Genomic DNA, 18,787 nt, shown 5'->3' with positions numbered 1-18,787 from the left:
GTTGTTACATACAACACAGTGGTTTCTTTAATTTTAGGCAGACATGTTAATTGGCCCTGTGGAGAAAAAAACAAAAACAAAAATGGTACCATCTAATGAAAAATTGTAATAATTTGGAGCCTTGTCTCTGTATTGGAAGCAAAAAACAACATAAAGCATGATTTTATGTCATAGTTGCATCAGGATCAAAAAAGGATTTTACAATGGAAGTTTATTGGGACATTTTTGTCCTCAACATGCTGTCGCTTTTTTGGGTTAGAGTACCACTGGCTTATTCTAACCTCCTGAGCCTATAATACTTGATCTTAAAGCCTGAATATTCCAATAAAATTTCCCCAAAAGTTTCATGTAAAATCCTAAAAAAATATATCAAAATTTGAAATCAAAATCTCCCAAAACATCAAACAAATTTTCTGAAAAGGGCCAGTGAAATAAAGAAAAAAAATCTACAAATAATTTTCCCAGATCTCCAAGAAAATTCCTGAAAATTATCGAGCAAATTCCCCCAAATTTTACATTTTTTGAAAAATATATTCCCCAAAATTTTTCATGTAGTTTTCCAAATTTTCCATGGAAATAACCAAAAAAAATCCCATTGATTTTCTTAAAAATTCCCAAATCCCCCTCAATTCCCAATCAAAAAATAAAATGAAAATTACTATTACACTTTCCAAAAGTCCATAAAAATGCCTGAATTTTACCAAGCATCTAACAAATTCCCTGAAATTTACTTGAAAATTCTGGAAATATTCAATGGAAAGTTCCGATAACATTTTAAAAAATCCATGAAAATGCCCTAGAATATCAATGCAGATTCCCTTTATATAACCAAACACATTTTCTACATTCCCATTAAAATGCTAATAGATGTTATTAGAAAAATTTTCCCAAAACCTCAAATGAAATGTGCGAACATATCCCCCAAATTTCATTGAAAATATTTTACAAATCCCAGAAATTGTCCTAAAATATCCAAACAAATTCACTTTAATTTCTATGAAAATTTCAATACAAAATTCTTTCAACATTTTAATAAAATTACATAAACATCCCTTGACATTCCTGACAATTATCTAAAAACTCTAATGGAAGAAATATTGTTGGAAAGTCCAAATGTAATGCCCCATATGTACATTCAAGGTCTTATGAGGTTAATGGATGGGGTCTAATTTTCGAATTTCCGAAGAAAAATGCAGTTTCACCAAATTCCACTCCATAGGTACCAAAGTTAGAAAAAAAAATCCAAAAATGAAAATTGAAATGGACATAAATGTCAGTAGTGAGGCCTGAGTGTTAACTGTAGTTGGAGTGTTTTGGGTGTTCTGTCCCTTTAATAGATAAAGCTCTGTGTACTCGCCAAAAAAAGGGAGTGACTGTCAGTCAGTGGGACAGCCACGTCATGCACCTCATGGAAATTTATGTTCATAATATGTTTGTTGATACTTAAACTCGCAACCGGGCAACGTGGGTTTATGTCGCAGCATGGGACACATACTGGCAAAACATTTTTTCCAGTAATAGTTGTTGGATCTGTTGGATTATCGGTACCGGTTCAGAGGTTTCTGCTGTCCTCCAGCGGTCCCTAGGAGGAACTACAGTACGGGCTGGGTAACCTCCTCCTCGGCCGCCGCTCTGTGTTTGTGTATGTGGGATGCGGGTCAAGCGGAACTCACGGCTAAAACTGCGCTTCAAATCAAACTCAAACACCGGCTTACATCTGCCTGGCGTGCTCTGTATGTACTGTCAAATTTATTGTCAACTCTACACGAATTTCTATCATGTGCATTTCTTCCACAGTGTTCTTTCAGGGGTATTTGAACGAGTTTATATTTCTAGTATGGTCGCACTAGCAGTCCGCTAGGAAAACGCGACATCGTCATTTAAAATGGCGCCAAAGATTAACCTCAGCCAGTGGAGCGCTGGTAAATCTACCACACTGTGCCCCGCTTGTTAGCAGCAAAGATAGCCCAAAAACAATTTTAGTTATTTATCCCTATTATTAATGTGTTTACGCTGACTTCATGTAATTTAACAGTATCAATTATTGACCCCTAACCTTTGACAGATAGCTGGCTGTGACTGTGTGGTGTAATATGGGGCAGCGTAGAAGCAACGTTATGTTAGCATATGCTAAAGCTAAATGCCAACTACTGTAACATACGTGTAGCCTCCTGCTAACGAGCTAGCTGCTGCTAACTACCAACGTCAGCCAGGAGTAACGTGCAGACTGACGTCGCTGCGCCTGTTTAAATCATGCACGTTAACCGTTAGTGCTAATTTAAAAAACAAATTCTGATCTTCCAGCGTTGTACACAGGCGTATTTGCTAGCAGCTGGCTATGTCGGAGCTGTGAGGGGTGAAATATCCTTATCATAAACAACATTTCCACCAGGGTTGCCGGGTGTGGGTGGGCCCGCATGTTGCGTAAGGGCAGTGGGAGATTAGCTGTGTGGCTAACGGTAACCAGCTACTACGTGCTGCTTGGTTTTAAATGCAATATTTGTGCTCGAAAGAAAATTGCAATCACATTATGACAAACATTAAATCCTCATTGTGTTATCACGTTGCTTGGGTAGCATGGATGTAAAAACTGGTTAGCTAGCTTTTCTGCTAAAGTTAGCCGCTAGTTGGTTAGCCGTTACTTTTCCGTTGGCTGGAAAAAGGGGCGTCACACAAACAGTGGCTAACGTGCTGTTAGCCTAACAGCTAAAGTAGGAGTTAGCGCCTTTCCCCTTGGGCTTACTGTGAGCAGAGCTTAAAATATACACACCTGTTAAGAGGTAAAGGATGTGTTTATATTCTCTGAACTGTACCTATACACTTCATGGTGTATTTTAGGTGTGGTTATCCGTCATCTCTGAACAGTAATTACGGTGTTTACAAATACAACCGTGGAGGGGTGGAGAGCTGTCAGGAAAGCGAGGAAGATAAGGGTATCCATGAAGCGCTGAGCATCTATAAATTTATCCAAAGTGCATCACAGAACTAAATTACAAATATTAGCAACATATAGAACAATAACAGTACTCCTGCCCAGCTGTTTTGCTCTGATATCTCATGTACCATCTTAAAGACCCTGATGTTTTTGTACTACCTGATCAGAAGGTATGATGATATTTTATTGATATGAATCAAACCAGCATCAGAAGATCATCAGCAAGGTTCCAGCTATTATTCCATTTGTTTTTCAACAACCAAGGCTTAAAAACATCACATTATGCATTTATTCAGTGAAAACTTTGTATTTAATACTCAATCAATGCATCTTTCCATGACACCTATCAATGGCTCAGTGTTATTTTATCTATTTAGGTATGCAATCAGTAAGCAAGACTCAATTGCAGATTTAAATATGCAGTGGTAGTAGGTCAGAATCACCTTTACTGATCAGGTTTGGTTAGCAGGTTGGCTAACTTTGCTGTCTTATGTGCAAGCATTGAAGATTAAATATTAACTCATGTATGCAAGCCTTCATAAAGTGAATAGTTTAGTAGTAAATAGTGCAAAAGATGCTAGAATTAACATGATAATTAGCTATTTAATTATGTGTCAGATGAGTTAATTTAATGAGCAATACATAAAGCATTCATATGCATAATATTAAGTTTTGTTGATCCATGACACATTAATATTCACATGCAATTTGACCTGATACTGATATCAGCAGTTGTTCTCAACTGATCAGGCATCAGGACCCGCCACAGCCACCTTCAGAGAAATAGCAACACAGATTTTTGACAATATTCAACATGACACACATTTACTGCCCACTGACAAGAGTTTCGCAACACACTTTTGGAGCCTGACCAAAAACATCAGCTGATGTAGATCTGTTGGTCCAACCTAATACTTCTCTAACCTGTTTGTTCTTTTTACAGCTTATATCTGCAGATACCAATATCATACAGATAATAGTATGCATCCCTAGTTTACATATAAAAAAACTGCAAAGTATGGAGATTAGGTTGGAAAGATGTGTAACTTTTCAATCACGTCTTGTCTTATTCTCTAATTTGATAGTGTTTATGTTTTCATATTGCATATTTTGTACCTTGTTTTTATTACCTTCTATAACTCAACCTCCTCTCTGTTTTGTGTAGCGTCCCTAAGCCGGAGCCTTGCAGACACACAACAATGAAGAGAGGCAGACACCCAAGTAGCAGCGATGACTCCGACAATGGAAGTAAGCAAAATAATGTCTTTGCTGACTCACTCATACTGTGTCCAAATATAGCCCTGAATGAGGTCAGTAGAAGCCTGCCACCTTCCCCAATTTCAAACTTGAAAGCAGGAATGTAACTTCTGGAGGAGCTGCCAACTCTTCACTTTGAAAAAATACAAAATGTAATGCATAAAACTAACTCACATAACAAGTATGATTTAATATTTTTAATTTTTTTGTTTTGTGAAAGTCTTTCTCAGAAAATGAATCCTGCAAATTGTTACTACCTGTGCTTGTACACGTATACTTCATGTCTAGGAATGAAATCAAGAAAGAGAAAGAACAAAAGGTGGAGGAAGATTAAGGAGGAAAGGGAGGCGTACAGTTTGAGAGACAGGAATCAGAGTAGGGACTGCATGCACATTTGGACCCCTAAAGACGTCCTCACAGGTCAGAGCGAGGGGCTAATAACAAACCTCGCTTAACAGCTTCAGAATCATGTTGTAGTGTGTTTGATAATTCACAAGGTCTCATTTGGAGAGGATTTAATAGATCCCATAAAAATGTTTGGTTAAGTTGGTTATCATGGAGAATTGGATTGAGGTCTAGACACTTCCTTATAATTGTTTTGAGTTACTTATAATCTAATCTGTCTGATAAGGCATCTGTTATTAAGATAAATCCTAGCCATTCACTGGAAACTGCTCTAAGCTGCTCTTGTTGATGATTTGGTTATGCACACAGGGAAGTTCATCAACCAAACCATCTTTCAGGGTTGTTAGGTCCCACAGACAGTGCAAAGGAGGGGGATTTTATTGGCACAAAACTGCTGCTACTGTTAGTTTTACTATGACAGTCCTGAAATCAAATCAGGGGAAAGAGAAGGAATAGAAACAGAAAATGTGTTCTGCTATTTTGACTATCCAAATGAGCCTCATGTGTTGGGGAAATCCAGACATTTTCAAAGGTTGGAGGTAGTTTTTTAAGAGCAGAAATGAAGAAAATGCAGAGACGTTTAACGGTCTGTGGTATTCATCTACTAGGTAGTTCTACCTGCTGGTCCCAACATTCATCACAGCCCAGGAGGGGGACCGGGCAGAAACCCTCAGAGGTATGTATGCAGATGCTTATGATTTTTTGTCATAAAAAATTCATCAATGACATCCTCAATTCCTTCAAAATTTGGAGGAATTGGTTGGGGACATCTCAAATATATCAAGAACAATGTGCAGCTAATCATTTTTTGGTCATTTATGTTTTATATAGCAGCATGCTAACTTTTTGGGATTGACGTTAAAACTTAAGCTGTCATTTCTTCTTAAAATTGTAATTTCTTTGTTCATTTTGAAGTATTTTTAAACAGAAATAACTCAAAACATGACTTGTTTTTATGGAAAATTATTTTGATAAACAGTTTAGGTACAGACGAATGTCAAGTTTACTGTTAAATGAGTAAAATAACTCATGGCAGTACTTCTGTCTTTATTGACATACATTTTTATTAACTCCCACATTATACAGTTCTTTCTTAGGAGGAAACATACCAGCTGTTATCTGCTGCACAGTCTGTGGACTTGGTCCCTGCAGGCCACGTTACACGCCCTCAAACTCAGAGCCAATCAAATCAAACCAAAACAATGACCCTGAACCAAGCAGGATGCTGATTGGCTGGTTCCTGCTTGGCTGTCTGTACACAACATGCTAGTTTCTGTTAACCCTACAAACGCTGATATGAAACATTTTAATCAGGAATTAAAAAATAGGATTGTTTCCATTGTAGATATGGTCATTTTTGTCTATTTATGGATACACAGACAAGCTTGTAGTGCAGATTTTTGTTGTATTTCTGCCTTTTTTATCTTCTATGAGCTTAAGGAAATAATGACTTGATAAATCAGTAAGTTTTTTTGTGTATTCTGTAGAAAACATTCAGAAAAATCACAAGAAAAAAAACGTGATAATCATTCATAGCTCTCTATAAATACTGTGAATTGACCAGAAAAAAACAACTTTTGTGGATTTTACAGGAAAATATATTCAGTAATATATATAATATTGTATATTGATTTAACATGCATATGATATGTCAATAGCATATGGAAATGAAGTCAGAAAGAACACACATCTCAAAGCATAAGTTCGACACAAAAACACGTACATCTGTAAGACAGACAAACACACAGACATCCTTTCCCAATAAACTTTAAAGAAAACATTGAGTACAGCCAGTTCAAGTTGATCTGCCAAAAGTTAGAGTATTTTTAAAGGTCAGTCCCTGAAAAAACAGTGTGCTGTAATATATCAGTTTTTGTATTAAAGTGTTTTGACTCTTGATTTTATTTGATTTCATCAGGTTTTCAGGACCGACCTGATCACAGCCATGAAAGTGCACGACTCGTACCAGCTGAACCCCGAGGATTACTACGTCCTCGCCGACCCATGGAGGCAGGAGTGGGAGAAAGGAGTCCAGGTTCCTGTCAGCCCCCAGTCCATCCCACAGCCTGTCGCCAGGTAGGCCTGATGAAAAACTAAATCAGATTTTTACAAAGGATGCAGTAGAACGAAGAATGCAAAGCACCACTGTGTACATGAGTGATTGTAAAATGTGTTCTCTTTGTGCTGTGCAGGGTGCTGGCAGAAAAAGGAAAAGAAGTGATGTTCATCAGGCCAAAGAAGTTGATCCGGACATCAGGAGCTGAGGCTCTGGGCTACGTGGACATCCGGACGCTAGCAGAGGGAATGTGTCGCTACGACCTCGATGAGGAAGACGTAGCCTGGCTGCAGAGTGTCAACCAGGAGTTTGTAGATATGGGTAAGTCATGCGCCTTATTTACAGCTAGTTTTGATGTGCATCCTCAGATGAAGATGGGAAATTTATGCAAAAGCTAGTAGTGTGTTGCTATCTCCTTTTTACCTGCCTAATTTTTATTTGTAATATGCTGCTATTATTTATTTTTTGCTTTGTGTTGAACATTAGCTGAATGCTTTGCAAAAAACGTTCTCCAATTCCATGTTTATTTGAGAAAGACAATTTGTTAAATTTTTGATTAAAATAAGTGACAGTTCAATGTCCTACCAGTCAGTTTTACTTTCATCCTCATTTAAAAATACAGGATAACTGCAGATTTATAGTCCTGATAATTTGGATTTTTTGTGTCTGCTCATCTTTCCTGTCTTGAACTCCATTTGTAGCTTTGCTCCGACTTGTTCTCAAGCCTCTCTTGGTGTCATATTTTTATGAACGTTTATAAAGTTTCTGTTTGGAGTAGAGAGTCTTATTTAAGCCTGCTGGTGTTGCTTTGATCACATGTTTGTGTCTACTACAGTTGAGCTCTTACTGTGATGCCTGTATGTTTTGATGACTCACAGAGTAAACTCCATTGTCAAGCCTATAATTAAGTGTAATTTCACTGTTTGGTGGGATAGTTTGTCTCTAAGTTGTCAGATGTTCAGGCAGAGAAATGTGCTTTTTAAATCCAATTACCATGACTAGAAGATTTAGTTTAATGAGTTTTATAAGCGCATTAGTCCTGGTGCACCAAATAAACAGATGTTAGGTTTACAATGCTGGATTTTTAGCAGGTTTGTCATGTCTGATTACTTCATCAAAGTTTCACAACAACAAGAAAAAGTTTGTGATTAACAAATCAGGATACTTCTCTCCCTGCTGTTCCAGCCTTGCCACTGCTGGACGAGATCACCATGGAGCGTGCGATGGAGGAATTCGAGCGCTGCTGCCATGATAACATGACGCACGCAATGGAGACGGAAGAAGGGCTGGGAATAGAGTACGATGAAGACGTGGTTTGTGATGTTTGTCAGTCGCCTGACGGGGAGGACAACAACGAGATGGTGTTCTGCGACAAGTGCAACATCTGTGTTCACCAGGTAAGACATCCGCTTGTGAGGGGAAATAGAAAAGAGCAAAGCTGTAGCTTTTTGACTGTGTCATTTCTGATAAGATTTGTGTATTTAATGTTTACTGTGACCGAGTTCAGTCACTCATTGATAATCTGATCTCTTATTAGCAAAATGTTTTAGTATTTTATTCCCCTTCTGTTGTACATGCATGTATTATTTTATTTCTCCTCCCTTCCTTCCTGATTACCAGGCACACATGCAATGAATATGGCTGCATAAAAATGCAAATTAGATGCTATACAGGTTTCTAGTCATGGCTAATTTGCCTCTTCTGTCCCTTGCTACCCTTTTAGGATTACTTCAGCCATCAACACATTACTGCATGACTTTGAATGACTGCCACTGGCTATTTTTTAGGAACTTTTATATAAAAATATAAGCTGAATATGTTAAATGTAAGCCATAAAGGCGACCTTAAATTGTATTTTTCAATCAACTTTTTTCTTAAGTTGATAAAAAATGAATACACACTTTTAATGCTCATGACAATGCATTAAAAACATAATACAAAATACTAAAAATTACCATTTTACAAGACAAGACTTATATATGGTTACAATTAGTTGCATTAACTTTGCAAAAATCTTGAAGAAATTAATATGGTTTTGTAAGAAAAAGTTTAGGCTAAAAATTATACTCTGACTCCTTTAGTAATCTGGAAAAGCTATATTTTGTATAAAAAGAGTCACAGCTTGAACAGTTGGTTGGGTACCAAATCTTAAATAAGATCCTGATTATCTGTTGTGTTTTTTCCAACTTTATGCCAAATCCTGATAACTTTTTCAGACCTTACACAATAACCGTGTTATTCTGTGGTGTGTTAAGAACGAATTTTTCCCTCTCTGACCTGATTGAAGACTCATCTTGTAAATATTAAATATGTTTAATATCAAACATGGATCGACGTCAGAAATGGAGGAGAAACTTTAGGATTTGGGGGATTTGGGTAGGTTAAACAGGTGTTTAACAATGTGTGCTGTAAACCATACCACAGACAAACTGGCAAGGGAGAGAGCTGGACCGAAATTACAACTGCAACGGACTTGTCTGTGGCAGGCTTCAGTCCAAATCTGACTATCATGCTTGTTTGATGGAAGTGAAAAGCAAAATGAAAATGACCTGTCCGACATTTCACATCAGCTTTGTTGCAGTTTGATCTTGACAGACATATTTTCTCTGTTTCATTTGCTGCTGCTGCTGTATGGATTACCGTTGACTTCCTTGAAACTGATCCGGCACGCTCTCGTGTTTCTCACCAGGCGTGTTACGGCATCCAGAAAGTCCCAAAAGGCAGCTGGCTGTGCCGAATCTGCGCCCTCGGCATCCTGCCAAAGTGCCAGTTGTGTCCCAAGAAGGGGGGGGCCATGAAGCCGACCAGGAGTGGAACCAAGTGGGTCCACGTCAGCTGTGCCTTGTGGATACCAGAGGTGAAGGAACAGAGCTACTTCTTCTCTGTCACTATAATGTTTTATGTTTGCATTTATGTGTTTTTTACTTATTTAAATGTACTACGCTCCATCTGTTTAAAGCACTTTTCAAAATTAAAAGTAGCAAATATTGTGCAAGGTCAGCAAATTCAAACAGGCTGGTCAAAGGCAAAGAATAAAAATAACAGTTTTAGAAGACAAACAGATCCACATTCTTTGTTAAAATGACCAGTATTTGTATTAATTATTTCTATATTATAATTTAAAAGGTAAACATGTTTGGCAGTTATGCTTTACTATTATTTCTACTCGCTCTGTTCATAGAATAATCTTGAACTTCTCCACTTCTGTCAGTATGTAAAGAGTTAAAACTCAATGCATATTTTCATCAGAGCTAGTCAAGCTTAAACTAATCCAATTTTTGTGGCTTTCTTATTTATTTGTTTAAACAATGCTGTGTACAGCAGTTTTTTGTGCGGTGAATTGAGGGAATATCACCTACTCAGAGATTGCTGTAGCGATGGTAGTTCAGCACTAGAAAGATCACTTTCTGTGTTTGTGTTTCTAAATGAGTCGACACCACCTGTGCTGTCACATGAACAAAGCTCGCCTCTCATGACAATGTTTAATGTGCCGCGCAGGTGAGCATCGGGAATCCAGAGAAGATGGAGCCGATCACCAACGTGTCCCAGATTCCCAGCAACAGATGGGCTCTGATCTGCTGTCTGTGCAAAGAGAAGACCGGAGCGTGCATACAGGTAGAGTCCCCCGCTCACATTTCTCTCACAGAGAGCAGGAACACAGCGACAGTTAATGGGACGTGAAGAGTAAAGTGTGAGCCAGCAGTGTCATCATCTGTGTGGTGTTGGAGAGAGATGTTTTAATTTACTCCGCTTCTCATAGCCGATCAAGCATGAGAAATTAGAGAGGAGGAGGCAGCGGATCAGTCAACACAAAAACAAAATGTTTCAGTTTCAAAGTTATGTTTTGTAATAATCACATGTCAAGCCCCTTTAAGAAAGAGCATACAATAGTCCTTCTATTAATATTACCAACTAGGTCAACTAACTTAGATTTTTTTAAAGGAATAATCTAAATTTTTAGTGATTTGATGTTGATAAAATAGCTACAGCTAACATTTTAATTTTATACTGACCAGAATCCGTTACAGGTAAAGGTTACAGAAGCATGCTTTTTCCTCTTGAAAGGCCACTGTGTATTTTAATACCATTGTTTGATATTGTGTGTTACTCCAACATTCTGTTAATGAAGGACCTGAGTCCATAGTCAACATTTTTTCTGCTGGCAGTGCTCATTTTTCAGCACAATGTGTTTGCTCTCAGTGTAAGACGTTTTTCTGTCGCAGTGCTCTGAGTAAGTTCAACTTTTGAAACAGTGCCACACTTATCACTGTCACTTTTCCTTTAACAAGCTATCAAAACTGTGAAGAGGCAGGACTTTTTATATCAGCTTTGTCAAGAGCAGAGCCCTTGCAGCTCCGCTGCAGAGCATTGGTGGAGAAAACCTGATCTGACTCATCTTTTGGAGGGTGTAAATCCCCAGTCTACAGCTGCTGCTAATGCTAGTATATATGTTTTTTGTTTTTCTAGTTATTTTCATTGAGTAAAAGAAATATGAAATACATACATTTATTTAAAACAGATCTTACAGAAACTATATAGTGCTGTTGAAATAATGAGTTAATTTTGATTAGTTAATCACTCAACGAGCACGATAAAGAAATATTAACACAGATTAATTGCACTGCTGCCATACATCACTGTTTTCTACCGTAGTGTTGTAAACTGGATGAAACAAGCCATGCATGTCATGGTGTTTTGATAACTATTATTTTATACATCTGAAAGATATGTACCATCCAGGATTGTTTAATAAAACAACTTATAGTTTTTCTCTCTCTCTTTTAATCTGAGTTTGTGAGCGCTAATCCTGAGCATGCTCCCACGAACAGACACAAACGCAGTCACCTGCATACGGCGAAGTTCTGTAGTACTGCATCCTAAAATGCTGAATTCATCTATCGGTGTGCAAAGGTCCCTGTTTAACTCCTGTGTCACTACCTTACAACCTCGTGAAAAGATTAGATGACGCTCACAGTCTTTTATTACAAACTTACATGATGTCACTAACAAGAAGCTTCCTGCACGCACTGGCATGTAATGAAACCCTGTTCCTGAGAAATGACAACATAACTTTAAGAATAAAACAAAACACCAATAAGGGGGAGGCAGAGAGCTGTTGGAGACTGAGAGCAGAGGTAGACCCACAGCCAGTGTCTGAATGCTGGAAGGATTAGGAGAATGTCAAAGTCAATGGAGTAACAGGTCAGATACAGTTAATGAGCAAAAATAGATGCTAGAGGATGTGCTGTGAAACTGAGATAGAGCACATGCAGCAGTTAAAATGGTGTCTGTGGTCACAGGCTCTAAAGTTGATTTTTGTAAGTTTGTGATTTTGTATGGCTGCCTTTGTCAGGTCTTTCATAAAAAAGATTTTTAATTTGTTTAAAAGAAAGAGGAATAACTTTGAAATTCCACTTACAATAAAACTTTTCACACGAAGAAGCAAAATGTTATTTCAGAACAAAAATCATTACTCTTGTTTTAGGGATGCACAATGTTATCTGCACGATACTGATATTGGGAGGATATTTGCTAACAATGTTACATCGGCAGTGTAAATTGTATATCGGTGTCAAATATAGGCAAATGTACAACTGTTCCATCAGGTATGGTTGGTTGCATAGGGCCCAACACCCTCAAGGAGGCCCTCTATGACCCCTGAACATTTTGAAAGCAACCCTAAACGTAAAACAACTGCCTCTACAGCTGTCGACCCCCCAGCTCCTCTCTAAACTCTGCTTTACTCAGCCCCGCTTTGCACACGAGACACTTTTGACTTTTTATGATTAAAAAAAAAAAAAAAAAAGTGTATATACCATCATCTGCTAAAATGAGTTTTGGTATCAGCCCAACCCAATACCATGCATCCCCACTTTTTTAAATGATTTGTTTCAAAATTATCCACAATTATTTTTAGCCAGTTCAAATTAGCCCTTCCATATTTTGCCTTGTAGTCTGAATGTGGGTCACAGCTCTTAGGATACTGTCTAACAATGTTGTGTCTCCTGCTGTAGTGCTCAGCGAAAAACTGCCGGACTGCCTTTCACGTGACGTGCGGCCTCCACGCCAGCCTTGAAATGAACACCATCCTCACCGAGGACGACGAGGTCAAGTTCAAGTCCTACTGCCCAAAACACTCGGGACTTGAGGGCGACGAGTCCAGAGACCGAGACTCAGGAGGCGAGGATGAGAAGGAGAGCGCTAGAGACAAGAAGGGCAAGAGGAGAGGCAGGGTGAGAAGTGAGGAAGACGCCGCCTCCTCCTCTTCCTCTCCGTATGTGGCTCCACAGATGATCAGCAGAGCGCCCACAGATCTGGAGGCACTCAGCAGCCGGCAGCAGGAGAAGAGAGTTAACCTCCGCAAGCTGAAGCTGCAGGCGATGGAGGAGGACTTCTACCAGTTCGTGGAGGTGGAGGAGGTGGCAGACCACCTGAAGCTGCAGCCGGAGGTGGTGGACTTCGTCTTTCAGTACTGGAAACTGAAACGTAAGGCCAACTTCAACCAGCCGCTCCTCACGCCCAAGAAGGACGAGGAGGAGAGCCTGGCACGACGCGAGCAGGAGGTGCTGCTTCGGCGCCTTCAGCTCTTCACCCACCTCCGTCAAGACCTGGAGAGGGTAGGCTACTTCACTTGCAGCAAGGTTCACAGCAGCAGAGACAGGAAGACAGTTTCTAAAGAAAAATAGTATAAAAAAAGATTCTTTAAGTACGAGTTTTTGGGAAAGTTTAATTAGTTTAAGATCAGATTTCATGCTCATAAAATGAAATTCACATATTTGAGCACAGTTTTTCAGGGTTGTGAATTTATTTCTAAGGTCCACTCAAGAAATAATTAGTGTAACTACATCATTAGTTTTAGAGAAACTACATCTTATGTTGCTTGTTCTTTAGAGATTTAAAGTGATATTGGTAGTAGTTTAGGTGTAAAATTTGTTTCTTTAAAGCAGTTTGTAAAAAATCAATTACAAAGCATTTTCTCTAGAAACTTTGCCAGAAAGTTAAAAGCTTGTAGAATATAGAACTTGGTTGCAGGCAGTATTTTATCCCTTGGCCTATATTTTAGATTAGAAAGCCTAACTCTATACTAAATATTTGCACAGAAATCTTGACAAGTTCTTTGAAGCAGTGCTGCAGTTTTTAAGCCCCGTTAAAAATGTTCCTTGGATTGCGAAGTCATCCAGAAGTGGGCTAATTTAGCTGGAGTGTTTGCAGGCTGCATAAAACCAATTATTGTACAAGTATAAATAATACTTTCAGAGTGCAAAGGCACACGTGAAAGTTAACAAAATATTTCAGAGCACACTGTCTGAATTGTTGAAATTAAATAGAATATAATGATGTAAAAAATGGGGCTGCTAGAATCCAAAGATCATCACTTTACTGTGGCACATTAAATGAGAAAGCCCCAAATCTTTACGTTTGAGAAGCCAAAGTCAGTATGAACATTAACAGGATAGCTGTTGTTTCTGTAACTCATAATGGTCCATCTAAAGAGGCTGTTGTTGCTCTTTAGGTTCGTAATCTGACCTACATGGTGACTCGGAGAGAGAAGATGAAGCGCTCTTTGTGGAGAGTCCAGGAGCAGATCTTCCAGCACCAGGTCCGACTGCTCGACCACGAACTGCTCAAAGGTGAGTCAACAAGACGAGATGGGCCGAGTGCCAATACACTCAAACATGTCCATTCACTGTACATCAACTTTACACGGCAATAACATGTCAGGGGCGGTGTAAATATTTAATATATAACTTTATTTATAAAGTACATTTAAAACAGTAATAGCTAATCAAACTGATGTGTGTGACATGTACATGTTGTAATGATTTTAAAAGAGCAGTACAGTCAGATAAAAGGAGAGAAAACCACACAGAAAACTCACACGTGCATGTATGCACATAAAAGTACTAGCAGTGAGAACAGTTATTGTAAAACAGTAAAAGTTAATAATTAAATACTGCAAGCCACTGAGCTTGGCACTCAAAAGTCAACACGTAAAGATACAGTGCCGTGAAAAAGTATTTGCCTGATTAACACCAGATTTGTTGAATGATGAAATCACTTACATAGACGCTATCAGACAAAGTGAAGTAGGTTACAAGATCTCATAAAGAAACGCATTATGCCACGATCCAAAGAAATTCAAGAACAAATGAAAAAACAAAGTGATTGAACTCTAACAGTCTGGAAAAGGTTACAAAGCCATTTCCAAGGCTTTGGGACTCCAGCAAATCACAGTCAGAGCCATTATCCACAAATGACGAAAACTCAGGACAGTGGTGAACCTTCCCAGGAGTGGTTTGCTAACCAAAATGACTCCAAGAGTGCAATGATGACTCATCCAGGAGGTCACAAAAGAACCCAAAACCACATTCAAAGACCTGCAGGCCTCACTGGCCTCAGTTAAGGTCAGAGTGGCACCCATGGGAGAGTTCCAAGGCCAAAACCACTGCTGACAAAAAAAGCACAAAGGTTCGTCTCACATTTTCCAAAAAAAACATCCTGATGATCCCCAAGACTTTTGGAGAAATATTCTGTGAACTGACGAGACAAAGTTGAACTTCTTGGACGGTGTGCGGCCTGTTACATCTGGCATAAAGATAACACAGCACTTGACCAGTTATTAGGTTCAGGTTGTCTTTGTGAAATATAAAAATTTGTTTGATGATCTGAAACATTTAAGTGTGATAAATATGCAACAAAACTCAGGAATCAGAAAGGGAGCAAATACTTTTTCATGGCACTGTACATTTGGAGATGTGATATAAAACTGTCAACAGAGAGACCACACCTAGTCAGTTAAGGTCCTTAAGCTTTATTTTATTTTACATTATTTTTTATTTTGCATTGTTTAATACTATCTGGAGGGAATTTTCTGCTTGACTGACGAGTTAGAATATGTTTAAGTGTTAGTTTTCAAGTCTCTTAATTTCGTGTTGTTATTTATAAACCTAGCCTCTGATTCTTAACTGAAACAATAAGATAGAAATTTATAAAAAACTGTAAGACTCCAACAATACCATCAGTTTTTCAAACAGGTCACATCTGCCAAATAATAAATCTCTTCTTTGACTCAACTGTAGATGTGCTAAATAGCATTAAACTGATAGAAAACAACAGATAAACGTTTGCTACTGTCTTAGATTAATGCCTTTATTATTTGCCTATGGTCAATGTCTGTCAGAAGGACAGACGCGGATGTTAAACTGACGCATCTGTGCATCGATAGTTTGAATGAAAGATGCTTAATATCTGAGAAGTTTGTCTTTGCTATTATCAGTGAGGGTTCTGGTTAAATGGCACCCATTGTTTTTTAATTTTCGCCTATCAAATTGTATTCAAAACTCAAATATTTTAAATGAAGATTTGAATCTCTGCAGATCCAAGAACGATCATATCCTTACTGTTGAATTCCAATGGCTGTATCATAAAATTCCTGTTCTCTGTGCTGAATCTGTACCTCGTTTGCCTCTGTTGCAGGAGATCCTTCAGCGAAGGATTTGGAGAAGCTCTTCTCTCTCAGCTGGTTATCCTCTCAGGGCTCCCAGTCTCGCTCCTCATGGAGCCACTCTGGACTAAAAACCAAACGAGGGTCTTTAAAGCAGGAAAGAAGGAAAAGCAGTGACAAAAGAGGCCCTTCAGACTCCCCGCACACGTACAGGAAGGACAATCTGAGCAAACCACTGGAGACTAAAGACAGTAAAAAGTCTACACCTGCTGATGCCTCGAGCGAACCCAAAATCTTCAACTCTGACGTCAACCAGGAGATTCCGTTTTTAAAGCTTCACAAGACGGAAGCTTTTCAGGAGACGATGAATGTCAAACTGCACAAACCAGAGAGCAAGAAAGTCTTGAAGAAGGAGGCCGAACACGAGGCGCTGAACAGACGGAAACGAGACAACGACCACGAACACGACGAGAAGAGGCGGAAGAGGAGGAGCGACGCTGTGGAAAGCTTCCCAAGCCAAGTAAAGAACCGACTCGGATCGAAACAGCTGGAGAAAACTGTGTCCATAAGGCTGGTGGATATCAGGAGCTCGGACACTGATGACTACTTAATGGAGGAAGGGATGAGGAAAAGAAACCCCTCCTCAAACGCTGTTGTCGAAGCTAATGGCTGGCCAAAGAAGGCGAACGGCTCGCACACACCCAGCAGACAAGTGAGTGGACACCTTAAAGGCTGGGGCAAGTTCAGGATCCCTAAGAGGAGTGAGAGACCTCTGACAGCGAAGGAGGAGGACGATGACGACGAAGAGGAGGAGGAGGAGCAGCAGCACAAGTCGCTGCTGAGGATAAACACGTCAAACCCTAAGAGCAGACTCCGCACAGGGACGGAGAGCGACGGCTACACCTCCGACTCCAAACCAACTGACGGCGAGATGGAGCCCTGCCTGAAACGATGCCACTCCCACCAGCTGAGGGGCGAGTCGTCTCTCGCTCGCCGCTACGGCTCCGACATCATTCGGCGCGGCGTGCTGGCATCCTGATGTCAGAAGAACACTTGCTGAGAAATAAGCTGCACTGTGTTAGTCGTCAAAGATCGACTGTCGCTCTTTGTACCTTTATTTTTCTGGATGAATAGTAAACAATGCCTAGATTAAAAACAGAGCTGATATTTATTTTTTATTTGTAACATATGTAAATCTGGGAAATATTTTACTTTTTACTTTATTTTGAGCTAGTTCTTATTTTTATTTCCTCGTTTTAAAAGTAGAAGGATGTCAAGTTGCCACTTAAACGCTCGCTCAGATATTTACAAGCAAACGCATCGCCGAGGGAGGAGGTGTGATTGTTGCTTGGGACCATAAGCTTGCAATGTATTTTGTTTTTGAGATAGTATTAAAGTCAGTTGCACTTAGTTGAAAAAGCTGATAAATGTCAGTGGACTAGAACTCTATAGGTTTTTATTTTAATCAAGCTAAAAGCTACAAACAGGAAGAATAACTGCCCTTTTACTGCTATTTAAACTCCTGCTTTCATCTTTTCAGACTGTCTTCGACATTATGACGGCATGAAATGGGAATCCACAAACCACGACAAAAAAAAGGAATTCCGATCGATGTTTTTACTCGCCATCATCAGCACTTAAGTGTAATTGAACTGCGATCGTATCCATCATGTGCCTAACTTTTATTTGAAGCGTTTGCACTACGAGAGGACGGCACAGGTGTGAGGTATGAGTAGAGTTATTTTTACACTGAAAAATAGAAAAAAGCGTTTTGTACCCTCGGCCGCTGCTGTACTACTGTTATGCAAAATGAATCTTGTTTTTCTTTGTCTTTGTCTTAAAGAGGAATAAAAAGTTAAAGAAAGACGATTCTCAGTCTTTTTATGTTTTATCTTTGCAGTAAGGCTGCAAACATTAACCTTTAGGTGTCTTTTGAGCCATTTGGGCACATTTTTAAATTTAATTTCAATGTCATTTTAAGAGGTTTTATTTGGCCTTTGCTGTACTTCTATAGCATTTTGAAAAATACGTTCCAATGCAGATAATCCACTGTGTACAGAAATATTAACACATTTACCCTTAAAGCCACTATAATTTGATTTTTTGATCCTGGAGCCATCAGAACATAAAAACATGCACTCCCAATATTTTGTCTTTTTAGTATTTTTGTTGAAGTTGTAATTTTTACTGTTTTCCACCAGGTGGCACCATTCTCCCTATTGACAGAGATGAGAGAGAAACCCTAATTTTTCATACCTGAGATGAAAATGTTTCTGTGGACATGGGAGTGTGTCAGTGTGTGTGTGTCTTTTTAGTGTGGCTTTATTCATTGCCTTCTGCCCCTGTTGCCCCAGGGAAGAGGCTGTGTGGAGAGGAAGCAATTTTCTCTGACTTTGTGATGCTGTTTTTGTGCAGATAGTCAAGCCCTTCTACTTTTCTGTTTTATAAACACTCCACATCTTAACAAAAAATAAATATAAATTCAAAAAAATAATACATATTATCCACCCATTTTCAAGACTGCTTATCCCATCGGGGGTTGTGGAGTGCAGGAGAGAGGCAGGGTACACCCTGGATTGGACGCCAGTCAGTCACTGGGCTGACATACAGAGACAGACAACCAGACACACACCTATGGCCAACTTAGAGTCACCAGTTAAACTAATGAGCATGTCTTTGGTGGTGAGAG

General features: G+C 39.1%; 1 protein-coding gene across 1 annotated transcript; it reads left to right on the top strand.

The window, feature by feature from the left end:
• Window positions 1–1,449: 1,449 nt before the first annotated feature.
• Window positions 1,450–17,956, top strand: jade1 (jade family PHD finger 1). Its single transcript, XM_041812838.1, has 11 exons — window positions 1,450–1,733; window positions 4,101–4,183; window positions 5,206–5,273; window positions 6,516–6,673; window positions 6,790–6,974; window positions 7,839–8,050; window positions 9,343–9,510; window positions 10,152–10,268; window positions 12,668–13,270; window positions 14,167–14,284; window positions 16,131–17,956. The coding sequence occupies exons 1-11, from the start codon at window positions 1,645–1,647 to the stop codon at window positions 17,135–17,137; spliced, it is 2,808 nt and encodes a 935-aa protein (XP_041668772.1). The 5' UTR covers window positions 1,450–1,644; the 3' UTR covers window positions 17,138–17,956.
• The last annotated feature ends 831 nt before the right edge of the window (window positions 17,957–18,787 follow it).

This window comes from Cheilinus undulatus, linkage group 18, assembly GCF_018320785.1.
Source record: "Cheilinus undulatus linkage group 18, ASM1832078v1, whole genome shotgun sequence".
Lineage (NCBI taxonomy): Eukaryota > Metazoa > Chordata > Actinopteri > Labriformes > Labridae > Cheilinus > Cheilinus undulatus.
This window is presented reverse-complemented; position numbering and strand designations above follow the sequence as displayed.

What these genes read in the sequence shown, in the direction of transcription:
- jade1 (XM_041812838.1), top strand. Translation starts at nt 1,645, where the DNA reads ATGTGGGATGCGGGTCAAGCGGAACTCACGGCTAAAACTGCGCTTCAA. An exon ending in ACATCTGCCTGGCGTGCTCT is followed by an intron (nt 1,734 to 4,100) that starts GTATGTACTGTC and finishes TGTTTTGTGTAG; the next exon opens with CGTCCCTAAGCCGGAGCCTT. An exon ending in CGATGACTCCGACAATGGAA is followed by an intron (nt 4,184 to 5,205) that starts GTAAGCAAAATA and finishes TTCATCTACTAG; the next exon opens with GTAGTTCTACCTGCTGGTCC.